Source organism: Diospyros lotus, chromosome 11 (genome assembly GCF_014633365.1).
Source record: "Diospyros lotus cultivar Yz01 chromosome 11, ASM1463336v1, whole genome shotgun sequence".
In the NCBI taxonomy this organism is placed as follows: Eukaryota; Viridiplantae; Streptophyta; class Magnoliopsida; order Ericales; family Ebenaceae; genus Diospyros; species Diospyros lotus.
This window is the reverse complement of record NC_068348.1, coordinates 27,559,185-27,572,399: the sequence shown is the minus strand read 5'-3', so window position 1 is coordinate 27,572,399 and position 13,215 is coordinate 27,559,185. Positions and strand designations below refer to the sequence as shown.

General features: G+C 35.8%; 1 protein-coding gene across 1 annotated transcript; it reads left to right on the top strand.

The window, feature by feature from the left end:
- The first annotated feature begins 9,759 nt into the window (after window positions 1–9,759).
- On the top strand, window positions 9,760–10,410 carry LOC127812817 (uncharacterized). The gene has a single exon (XM_052353345.1). It carries the CDS (start codon window positions 9,760–9,762, stop codon window positions 10,408–10,410), a length of 651 nt encoding a protein of 216 aa, XP_052209305.1.
- The last annotated feature ends 2,805 nt before the right edge of the window (window positions 10,411–13,215 follow it).

Here is a 13,215-nt window from a genome sequence, read left to right as displayed (position 1 = left end):
ATAAACTACTACTAAGTCCTATTTAGAAACTCTCAAAACTTCGCAGAGATTTGGAGAAGTTCTAGTGATGGGTCAAAGGATTAATCGATACCGTAAAGAGTTTTAGTGTTATCTAATTGCTAGTGAGTAGTAATCCTAGAAAGTCACATATCATATAGTATTGCGTTTGGTATTGACATCATGGGCCTGAAATATCTCTAGAAATAGTTGGTCAAAAGTTGACCCTTAGCCCTTCCTGCCAATAATGCATAATGCATAGTGTGAAATCAATTATTGATTGCATAGTAGATTGATGGCGGATTGTAAATAGTGCACAGTGCATAGTAAAATCAATTATTGATTGCATAATAATCAGAGGGCAACAGGCGTGAGAAGGGATTGATTTTTGAAAAGAAAGAAGAAAAGAAATAGGGGGATGATAAAAGGACAGAGGCGGGCCTTCTATTTTCTCTATCTCTCTCTCTCTCTCTCTCACTCTTCCTCCCTCACGTTGCTTTCTTTTTCTTCCTTTAAAAATATCATATAAATTATAGTGTATATAATTTTGAGATGCGGGCATTAGTGATACTTAGATCCTTAGTGTTTAGCACGGAAAAAGGTGATCGAAATGGTACCTTACTACATACTAGGTGTGGACAGACTAGAACTACTACAACGTGAGGTGGATACGGTCTCAATACAAAAATTATTTATGTACCCCAACCTTATATCGGATAACAGGTATATATTTATTTATGCATTCAATTGTTGAATACGCATGTTGCTTAAATACCCAAGCTATGTATAGTGTATATATTATATTTCGTTACGTGTACTGCAAATCAATTTTTATCAAAACAACACAAACTCAAATTAACATTGAAATTAACCATTAACAGGGCTAGAAGGCGACTACAGACGATGGAGAAGCTGAAGATGGAAGGTTAGCCAGCCACAACAATGACAGATCTGCAACTCACGACCATTGGCGATGGATCTAAAAAGGTTGACGACAATGGTTCTACGAAGCTGTAGGAAAAGGAATAGTTGCTCGAGGAAGCTAAAGGGTTTGCAATGATTAACAATGGTCGACAGCTTACTATGAACAAAATGCAACGATGGCAGCTACGGATCTACTCTTCTAAAGAGGATTGGAAGAGAATTATATAAAAGCATCTCCAACCTACCCCCAAATTTGGGGTAGCACTATTTAGTTACCCCAAAGTTGAGGTAATGTATTTATCCCCATTTTGTCTTTCCATTTTAAGTATAATAAATTTTAATTCTTTTTTATCCTTTTTTATATATTTTTTACATCTTTTTATTTACTTATTATTAGTATTAATAATATTCAAATAATATTATTAAATTATAATCAATTAATGAATAATAATTATTAAATGCACTAAATTAAAAATTACTAAATAAAAATTACAGACACGATAATTAGACATGAGCTGAATGAACACTTTCAAGATTTAAATGCTACATAAACAAAGATAATAATTTAATAACCAGTAAATCTCTTTCGAATCCTCCAATATTATCGAAATATTGGCCAAATAAACTAGGGATACTTTGAGATCCACCACCTTATTGTTGAATTATTTTTTGTAAAATTTTTGTTTGTTCAGTTCGAAAATATACATGTAGATTTGGATCCTCTATGTTGTAGAGTTCTTTATAAAAAAATATTATTAATAATTAAAAATTTTAGTTAATTACATAATTTTTTGCTAGTAATTTAACTTGATATATAATAAGTAAGTAAATAATTTTGAAAATAAAATAAATGTTTATAATAACAAAAATTTTAAAAAAAAAACAAAGAAAATACTATTCCTTTACCCCAAACTAGGGTTGGATAGAATTTTATGCTTACCTCAAATTTGGGATAAGTTTTACCCCAAATCTAGGACAAAGAGTTGGAGATGCTCTTAAGTAAGAAGACAGCAAGAAGAAGAGGACAAAAAACATTATTCACAAAGAAACTGCCCTTAAATTTTAAGGTTTGCATCCTTAAAAGATTTATGGTTTGTAACACTTTTAGAAATCAATATAATTTATAGAATATGATGATTACGTTGTAATATAGTGAAATCTCATGTGCTAATCAATCATCATTTTTTTTTTTATATAAATGAGAACTTATTACAACCACTCGTTTTTAGATAGAAATGGGTAAGTTCCTTGAATATTTGTAATAGTCCAGAAAGGAAGCACTAATTAACATATAAAAATTAATATTTGATAGTATCCATAAGAAGATTTGAATTCTAATTACAAAAGCGATCATTTTAAGGCTAATTAAGTTTGGTACACCTTGAGACTTGTTGCCTTGAAAGAGGATAGGAAATGGATTGATTTCATATTAAGGCTAATTTTACATTGAAAGTTTGAGAGAATAATATATGGTAAAAAGAACAAAACTCATTAAATTATTTCATATTTATAAAAAGTAATGTTAACTATTGTCTTAAGCATCAGTTAGTATCTATTTTTTTCAATCACTATCATCTACCACGGCGAATTTATGTATGAGCTGCCTTAGACTTTAAAATTAAAATTAATTTTTTATATTAAAAAATATTTTTTAATAATAACTTAGTCAAAAAAAATTACAATCCACTTCAAAATCTGTGATGTATAATTCTACACTTCAAAAAAAAAAAAAAAAATAGCCTTTCCTACATATATTTCTAGATTCGTCCCTGATCATCTGATAAAAAATATTAAATCAAATCATTAAACTTTTGTTTCTTCCTCCTTAGTAAATTTACTTTTACAAACTATTTTTTTTTTTAACTTGGTCGGGCATCATCATGAGTCACTCATCTCCACATCCTTATTTTGAAATACTTTAATAATTTTTATTTACAACAAAAAAATAAACTAGAGTTAGAGACCAGATTACTTGATGAAGAAGCCAATAAGACTTGGAGAAAGAGAACTTTTATAAATTGTATTATGTTTGATTTTTTTTTAATTTATTATTTATTTTTAATTAGTAAGTTATGGTTCATGAACAATAAAATTTATGTTTATGTTTGTTTAAATGGATTATGGAATTTATGTTTATTTTTATATTGAAAAATTATTTTTTTATAATTTTTTATATTAAAAAATTTATTTATAAAAATGCCCCTATATTTTTTTTTATTTATACGTTTCCCCACATATTCGTTTCCTTCTTTTTTTTTTAAAAAAAAATATCATTTTCTCATTTCCGTTTTATGTCATATGTATTTCTTATTTTTGTTTTTATGCAACCTAGACTACAAGTTATCAATTCGCCGTATCAAACCATATATCTAACCTCCTCTTTTCACAAAGTATTGCACCACAAATTCACATTTATTCTTTTGTATTATCAAATTTTAAATTGTTCTTCATCTTCTTCCAATGGCGACATTGTCCATAAACAAAAATTTTGGACTGACAAAAAAAAACTACGAAGATAAGCAATGACCAAAAAATGCTTGATTTGGTAGAAGCTATTCACATGTTTATTGTATTGTCATTTATACTTATTAACCACTTGAAGCCTGCACTGTTGCTCAAAGTCTTCAGGTGTTGTTAACTTATAGGAAAATGCTAGAGAGCCAGACAAGTTAATAGATAGGTTTACAGAATGGGGGTTAAAAGACTAAAATGTCTTCACTCATATTGTATTACATTTTTTTTCAATGCAATGTGAATGAGGACATTTTAAAAGACTAAAATTAGCATTTTTTTATTTAAGTCTGGAATATTGTTTATGTTTTATTTTGTGAAAAATTTTCTGGAAAATGCTAATTTTATTAATTATTTAAGTAGTTTTTCTATTATGGAAATAAAGAAAAAAGTAGGATTTAATATGAAAAATTCCAAGAAAATTTCAGAATGTTAGAAGTATTGTTTAAGGAATATTAGTAAAGAGAAATTGAATAATATGAAAGTTTAGATAATTATTATGTAATAACTATTTATTTAGGTAATTTGGCTATAAGGAAAAAATAGGAAATTAATTCAAAAAATTTCAAGAAAATTCCAGAATATTAGAAATATTATTTAAGGAATACTAGTAAGGAGGAATTGGATTTTATGAAAGTCTAGATAATTTTTATGCAATTTTTGAAGAAATAAGGCTTAGAAATAAAGAGAAATTATAGAAATTATGGAAAAATAGTAAAATGATATTCTAAAAATAAGTTTAATGTTTTAGGAGTCCTTGAGGGCAAGAAGATTAAGTGATAGCCGCTCGGCACGATTTTCGAGGCCAACACGTTTTTCGAGATAACTTAGCTGTAAGTGTACCGATTCAAGCTGAGTACAATTATAAATGTTTATCTTCAGGAAATGCTTTCATCATATTGACATACTATGATATGTACCCAACACGTAGACTACATCCATGATATGAAATGCATAAATACACGTCGATATCATTGATCACATGCATTTGAGGTCGTAGGGAGTACGAACTGGCACCGCTGCCTTACCAAGGGTGCACCCATACACCCCGGCTTCGAAAGAGGTGGCCATAAAAATGGTTGGTAGCATGAGGGGTGCAGTTGACACCTATGATGAAAGACATTGCATACACACATGTCATAATATTATGTACCTTAGATGATTCATCATCTAACTTGGGTTCGCCCCTGGAACATTCGACGTTCCAGTCGGGACTTGCAGTGATGATACCGAGATTGGAGATGTGTAGTGATGCGAGACGTCAAGAAACAAGGAAATATGCCATGTTATGTTGTAATATGAATAGTTAAAGAATTAAGTACATTTGAATTTCAGAGGTTTATGTAATAACTTTGTAATAAATGCTACATTTAGTTATTCATGTATGTATTGCCATGAGCAGGTTCGATTCAGCTTTTGCTTTATATTTATTTTCTAGTGTAAATAGCTCGTTTAGCACTAGATAGGTCTTGGGAAGTTTCGGGAGCAATGTAAAAAAATAAAATAAGACCCAATTTTCCTAAGGCATAACACGCCCTAAGAAGATGGGCTATTACAGTTAGTATCAGAGCCCAACCAAGTAGGGTACCTAGGAAGGAAAACTTAGCCTAGCAGGTGGGAAGTACCAACTTGAGGACAGTTAGGGGTACTAACGGAAGTTGTGATGACAGGATGGCTGAAAACTTTTCAAAGCAGGTCTTGGTTGATTATTGGGCTCATCGTCTGGAGAATCGGATCCCGGAGCCAAATGAGGGTATCATGGAACACCTAGTCTAAATGGAAGAAATCCTTAACGACGTACCCCCGAGTTATCGACTCTGGCCTAACCTAGTCCAGCTTTAGATAGACATGATGGTCAGTGTCTTGGAGGGCGACCTGCATTATTTTGCAGATTGGGTTCGGCATGGCGAGCAGTTCCCTGAATTCCGTCTTTACTACGCACGAATTCGTGAGCTACTAGTAGAGTTGTATGAGCCGGTGCTAGTGGATGAGCCCAACGAAGAGATGGAAGACCCACTCGAGGAGGAAGAGGAAAAAGATATGGAAAACCGGATCAAACTAGGAGAAGCAGGAGAGATGGCAGATCCGATTGAAGCTGAAGAAGAAGATAATATACCCATATTCTGGGCCAGAGATGACCTTCTCGAGTTCGAGGACACGGACTCGGAAGACGAGGAAGAGATTGAGGAAGTGATGGACGATCCCGAGGCACCACCATACGAATCTGAAGATGAGAAGAATGTTTGGATATGGAGGTCATCGAAACCGAAGTAGATTTAACTGAAAATATTCTAACTATCTACGTGACTCGTATAGTGTGATGTCTAAGATCTATGTAACTTATGTAGTACCTATGACGTTTTGCAGCCGAATGTATAATATCTATAAAATTAATGAAGGATTTATCTTATCGAATGGTAAGAACCTGTTATCTAATCCAGAATGCTACTTTCTTTTCAGATGGTGAATACTCAAAGCAGGTTAGTAGTAGGACCTAGGACGCCCAACCAACAAGCTGGCAATACAGAAGGAAACACAAGTTGGCATCCGGAAGGCTACTCTAGCCAGGAGACCGGAAGTAGTCGACTAGATCAAATGGAACGAATACTGGGGAGCATGGTGGGATTCATACAAGGGACTCACTCCCGAGAGGGCCATACGGTCAACATGCTTGACCTCTACCGTCGCCAGAACCCTCCCACCTTTCAAGGAAAACTTGGCGCAGACCCCAGTGAAGGGGAATTCTGGATCGAGCAAACAGAGAAGCTGCTAGACCACCTACATTGCGGAGGGGAAGTGAAAGTCAACTGTGCCACCTTCATGCTGCAAGATGAAGCAGATAGATGGTGCAAATGAGTCAAGAGGGCAATGACCCCTCGAGCTAAGGCACCCTAAGTCACATGGGATCGATTCAAGGAACTCTTCAATGAGGAGTACTTTCCCCTGAATTTAAGAATGAAGAAGGAAAGAGAATTCATGGAGCTAAAGCAAACCGGGGACATGACTGTCGCCCAGTACGAGGATGCTTTTAGCTGATTGATCCGGTACATGCCTATTTATGAAGGAGAAGAAATGATCAATGCTCAGAAGTTTTTGGGAGGGCTGAATCTGAAGCTTCAGAGGGCGTTGAGTAGTATAAGTACTCAGTCCTATTCAGAAGTGGTATTGCAAGCCTTTACCACTGAGGCTAACCTAAGCCGGATAGAAACTATCCAAGGAGAAAGTCAGCAAGGGAGTAGTCATAAAGCAGGCAAGAAGCTGGAACTCCAGAAGCCGAAGTTCAAGCCTGGTACTCCATGCACCAGATGCCAGAAGCAACACCCTGGAAGGTCGTGCCGGCTTGGAACAAAAGGTTGTTACAACTGTGGAGAAACGGGACACCTCAACTAGAACTGCCCAAAGAGAGGAATCACTTGTTACAACTACCAGCAGACGGGTCATTTTGCAAAGGACTGTCCCAAGCCGCGACTGATGAGCCAATCTCAAGGGACGTTCGGAAATGCCAGAGTACAGCAAGGAAGGGTGTTTCACCTAACTCGACAAGATGCGATAGAAGACCCAGCCGTAATTGAAGGTACCGTGTCTATATCTGGCATACCTATGCATGTCTTGATAGATTCAATAGCAAGTCATTCATTCATTTCACATGCATTTGCTGAAGTATTAGAAGAAAAACTAGAAAACTTGAATTGTCGTATGATTGTGGCAACCCCCATGGGGAAGTCTTTAGAAACCTCTTCAGGATACAAAAATAGGAAGATTCAGATAAGAGAAGTGGAGTTCCTGGTGGATTTAATCCTTCTGGAATTTCAAGATTTTGATGTGATTTTAGGAATGGACTTCCTAACCAAATACAATGCTACGTTGGACTGTAAAGCTAAGACAGTCTGCCTCAGGAGCGGAGACTTGAATGTCAGGTTTCGAGGGCAGAAGAGGGCAAGTGAACGAAAATGGATCTCGGCTCTAAAGGCTGAGAAACTATTACATCAAGGAGCACAAGGATACTTGGCTTGTGTCCACGGGAAAGGCGAGGAGTCGTTAAAAATCGAAGATGTGCGAATCGTTAGAGAGTTCGGGGATGTGTTTCTCGAAGAATTGCCTAGATTGCCACCCCAGTGAGAGATTGAGTTTTCAATAGAAATCGTGCCAGGGGCAGGTCCGGTTTCAATACCCCTGTATAAAATGGCTCCTGTAGAATTAAGAGAATTAAAAACCCAACTTTAAGAGTTGTTGGACAAGGGGTTCATCAGACCAAGTATGTCGCTGTGGGAAGCACCAATACTCTTTGTCAAGAAAAAAGATGGGAGTCTGAGGATGTGTATCGACTATCGACAGCTAAACAAGATAACGGTCAAGAATAAGTACCCACTCCCCAGAATCGAGGAGTTGTTTGACCAGTTACAAGGAGCCAAGGTCTTCTCAAAAATTGACCTGAGATCAGGGTACTATCAATTGAGGATCAAGATAGAAGATGTGCCCAAGACAACTTTTCGTTCTCGATACGGGCACTACGAATTTATGGTAATGCCGTTCGGACTGACCAATGCCCCAACAGCTTTTATGGATACTATGAATCGAGTCTTTAGACCATTTTTGGACAAATTTGTGATCGTGTTTATAGACGACATACTGATATACTCTCCCTCAGAAGAAGAGCACGAATCACATTTAAGGGTAATATTGCAAACATTGCAGGATCATAAGCTGTATGCCAAATTCTCAAAATGTGAATTTTGGTTATAGCAGGTGGCATTTTTAGGGCATGTTATATCGGCTGAAGGAATATCGGTCGACCCAGCCAAGATAACAGCTGTAACAAATTGGAAGCAACCTCGGTCGGTTATTGAAGTTAAGAGTTTCTTGGGATTGGCCGGGTATTATAGAAAGTTCGTGGAAGGGTTTTCCAAGATTGCAACACCCCTCACTAAGTTAACTCAGAAGGGGGTGAAGTTTGATTAGAGTGAACGATGCGAAGAAAGCTTTCAGGTGCTTAAGGATAAGCTGACAACCGCTCCAGTACTAGCTATGCCAAATGGATCAGGAGGATTTATGGTTTACACTGACGCCTCGAGAAACGGTTTGGGGTGTGTACTAATGCAGCACGGTAGGGTCATCGCCTATGGATCCCGACAGCTCAAGAACCACGAACGGAATTACCTGACTCACGATTTGGAGTTGGCCGCGGTGGTATTTGCCTTAAAGATTTGGAGGCATTATTTATATGGCGAGAAGTTCAAAATTTTTACTGATCACAAGAGTCTACAATACGTCTTCTCGCAGAAAGAATTAAACATGAGGCAACGAAAATGGATGGAGCTATTAAAAGATTACAACTGCACTATTCAATATTATCCCGGTAAAGCTAATGTTGTAGCAGATGCCCTAAGCAGGAAAGAAACCACTTGTGTGGCTGGGATGATAGTGGCAAAGTGGAAGCTAGTTGAAGCTTTCAGCCTGATGACGGTAGGAGTAGTTTCTCGAGGAAACTCAGCCTACGCGGCCAGTCTCATGCTGCAACCAGAATTAATGGATCAGATACGACAAGCCTACTCAGAAGACTCTCGAATAAGAATGTGGGTTGACGAGCATGGGCGAGTAAAGAGACCAGAATTTGAGGTAAGAGAAAACATCATTCGTTTTCAAGGTAGGATATATGTACCTCGTGTGAGAAAATTGCGGCAAGTAATTTTGGGAGAAGCCCATCGATCCAGATACTCGATACACCCTGGTGCCACCAAGATGTACCAAGACTTGAAGGCTGTATATTAGTGGCCCGGAATGAAGAAAAGTGTGGCAAGGTACGTTGGTTAATGTGACACGTGCCAGAGAATTAAGATTAAGCACCAAAAACCTGGTGGGAGTCTGCAACCATTAGAAATCCAGGAGTGGAAATGGGAACACATTACGATGGATTTCGTGACTGGATTACCAAGAAGCCCTAAAGGAAATGGTGCTATCTGGGTGATAGTCGACAGATTGTCTAAGTCTGCTCATTTCTTGGCTATGAAAGTAAGCCAACCAATCAACAAGTTAGCTCAGCAGTAACTTAACGAGATTGTCAGGTTGCATGGAGTGCCTGTAAGCATTGTATCAGACCGCAACCCGAGGTTCACTTTTAGATTTTGGGGAAGTCTGCAAGAGAGTTTAGGTACTCATCTTAGGCTAAGTACAGCCTATCATCCCCAGACAGATGGTCAATCAGAAAGGACTATTCAAACCTTAGAAGATATGCTGCGAGCTTGTGCTATTGATTTTCCAGGTAGTTAGGAAGAGCATTTGCCATTAGTAGAGTTTGCTTACAATAACAACTACCATAATAGCATTGGAATGGCCCCCTATGAAGCCCTGTATGGACGAAAATGTAGGTCCCCGATATGTTGGATTGAGGTAGGTGAACGTCAAATCTTGGAACCTGAGCTAGTTCAGGAAATGACAGAAAAGATAAAGATCATTCAAGAGAGAATTAAGGAAGCTCAGAATCGCCAGAAATCCTACGCAGATACGAGAAGAAGGAAATTAGTGTTCCAAGTAGGTAACAAAGTGTACCTAAAGATATCTTCGCTAAGAATGGTAACTCGCAGCAACAAGAAAAAGGGCAAGTTAGGTCCCAGGTATATAGGACCATATGATATAGTGGAAAGAATTGGACTAGTTGCTTACCGACTTGCCCTACCCTTAGCCTTATCAAACCTCCATGATGTGTTTCATGTATCACAACTTCAAAAACATGAGCCAGATCCCTTCCAGGTAATGCCAGCTGAAACTATCAAGATTCAAGAAAATCTTTCGTACGTTGAGAAACCGGTCAACATTTTGGATCGTAGGGATCAAGTCCTAAGGAACAAGTCAATTCCCCTTGTACAAGTTTTGTGGAGAAACCCAGTAAGTGAGGAGATAACTTGGGAGCGAGAAGAAGACACGAGACTCAATTTTCCATACCTATTTGAAGACCCTATAGTTAGAATGAGTGAAGAATGATCAAATTTTGAGGAAGAAATTTTTGTAAGAATGGGAGAATGTAATACCCTTAGTTATCGTGATTTATAAATCGAAATTTTGTGTTTTTAAGACCTTAAAAGAAATTAGTAGAATTTTAAGACAAGTATAAATTATTTTATTTAGTGTTTAAAAAAGGATTTTTTTGTGTGTGTTGTTGTATATATAATTTAGTATGTATGTATGTATGTATGTATATAGCTATAAAAAATCGTATGTATATATGATATATATATAGGTATATATATATGTAAAAAAAATCAAAAAAATTCAGAAAATCTAGATTGTACAGAGCAGACGCGTGGCTAGAGCATGGTCGCGTCTGCAATCGGCCATCTAGGGCTAAGGGAGGGTTTTAATGCTTACAAGGACGTCGAGTATGGCTTCTAGGGCACGTGGGTGCTTCGATGGGATGTTCCGCGGCGGAGTTTTGGCTATAAATAGCCGAGGTCGAGTGAGGCTACTCATCCAAAAATTATGTGGCTTAGATCGAGCGTTTAGGTAAGTGTTTGAGAGATTTGAAAATAGGGTTTTAGTCCTTACTTCGTGGGCAACATTTCTGGTAATTTTGGTGGCCAACAGAGCAGTGAAGAAGGAGGAATCGAGCTTGCCAAAAAAATGCGCAAGTCGCCGGAGCCACGCCTTCAATCAACAAATCGAGGTATTTTTTATGCTTTTTTTCTCATTTTTAAGGCTATATTTGGAACCAGAGGATCGAATATAAGGGGGAGAAGAGTTCTTCTTGAAGCTCGGAGTAGCCGAGGCGTCATCAGCGGTGAAGTGGCCGCCGGAGAAGACGCCCCCAGTCGGGCGCGTGTAGCCACGCACCCGCGAGTAGGAAGAAGGCGCTTGGCCTTCACGCACCCGGCATAAAAGAAAAGAAAAAGAAAAGAAAAGAAAAGAAATAAAGAAAAATAAAAATAAAATAAATAAAATTTTGCAAAAAATTTATTTAAGTCTGGAATATTGTTTATGTTTTATTTTGTGAAAAATTTTCTGGAAAATGCTAATTTTATTAATTATTTAAGTAGTTTTTCTATTATGGAAATAAAGAAACAAATAGGATTTTAATATGAAAAATTCCAAGAAAATTTCAGAATGTTAGAAGTATTGTTTAAGGAATATTAGTAAAGAGAAATTGAATAATATGAAAGTTTAGATAATTATTATGTAATAACTATTTATTTAGGTAATTTGGCTATAAGGAAAAAATAGGAAATTAATTCAAAAAATTCCAAGAAAATTCCAGAATATTAGAAATATTATTTAAGGAATATTAGTAAGGAGGAATTAGATTTTATGAAAGTCTAGATAATTTTTATGCAATTTTTGAAGAAATAAGGCTTAGAAATAAAGAGAAATTATAGAAATTATGGAAAAATAGTAAAATGATATTCTAAAAATAAGTTTAATGTTTTAGGAGTCCTTGAGGGTGAGAAGATTAAGTGATAGCCGCTCGGCATGATTTTCGAGGACGACACGTTTTTCGAGACAACTTAATTGTAAGTGTACCGATTCAAGCTAAGTACAATTATAAATGTTTATCTTTAAGAAATGTTTTCATCATATTGACATACTATGATATGTACCCAACAAGTAGACTGCATCCATGATATGAAATGCATAAATACACGTCGATATCATTGATCACATGCATTTGAGGCCATAAGGAGTACGAACTAGCATCGCTGCCTTACCAAGGGTACACCCTTACACCCCGGCTTCGAAAGAGGTGGCCGTAAAAATTGTTGGTAGCATGAGGGGTGTAGTTGACACCTAAGATGAAAGACATTGCATACACACATGTCATAACATTATGTACCTTATTTAGATGATTCATTATCTAACTTGGGTTCGCCCTTGGAACATTCGACGTTCCAGTCGGGACTTGCAGTCATGATATCGAGATTGGAGATGTGTAGTGACACGAGACGTCAAGAAACGAGGAAATGTGTCATGTTATGTTGTAATATGAATAGTTAAAGAATTAAGTACATTTAAATTTCAGAAGTTTATGTAATAACTTTGTAATAAATGCTACGTTCAGTTATTCATGTATGTATTGCCATGAGCAGGTTCGATTCAGCTTCCGCTTTATATTTATTTTCTAGTGTAAATAGCTCGTCTAGCACTAGATAGGTCTTGGGAAGTTTCGGGAGCAATGTAAAAAAAAAAATAATAAATAAATAAATAAGACCCAATTTTCCTAAGGCATAACTGATTAGTGATTAATTTTATAAAAATTTTATTATAATTATACCCTTCTTTTGATCTTAAAAATAGTTTAAATTAGATATTAATATATATTTTATGGTTATATGCAAGTTTAAATTGAAAAATGAATGAAATGAAATTTTAAAGTAAAATTTAATAATAATAATAATAATAATATATAAAATTATATATAATACATATACATCATTATATGCATGCATGTAATATATATATATAATATAATATAATATAATATAATATAATATAATATATATATGTGCCATGTGTAATACATATATATAATATATAATTTATTAATAATATTAAATTATTTTTATTTTTTTTAGGCATGAAGAATTCAAGCCCATGAAGATTTAAAGTCCATGAAGAATTCAAGTCCATGAAGAAATCAAACCCATGGAGAAATCAAGCCCATGAAAAATTAAAGTCTATGAAGAATTCAAGCCCATGAAGAATTAAGGCCCAATTTGAGCAACCCATAGAAGATATTATTTGGAGAAGGCCCAAGGATTATTTTTAATCCTAATGAAGATTAAAAACCAATTTATAGAA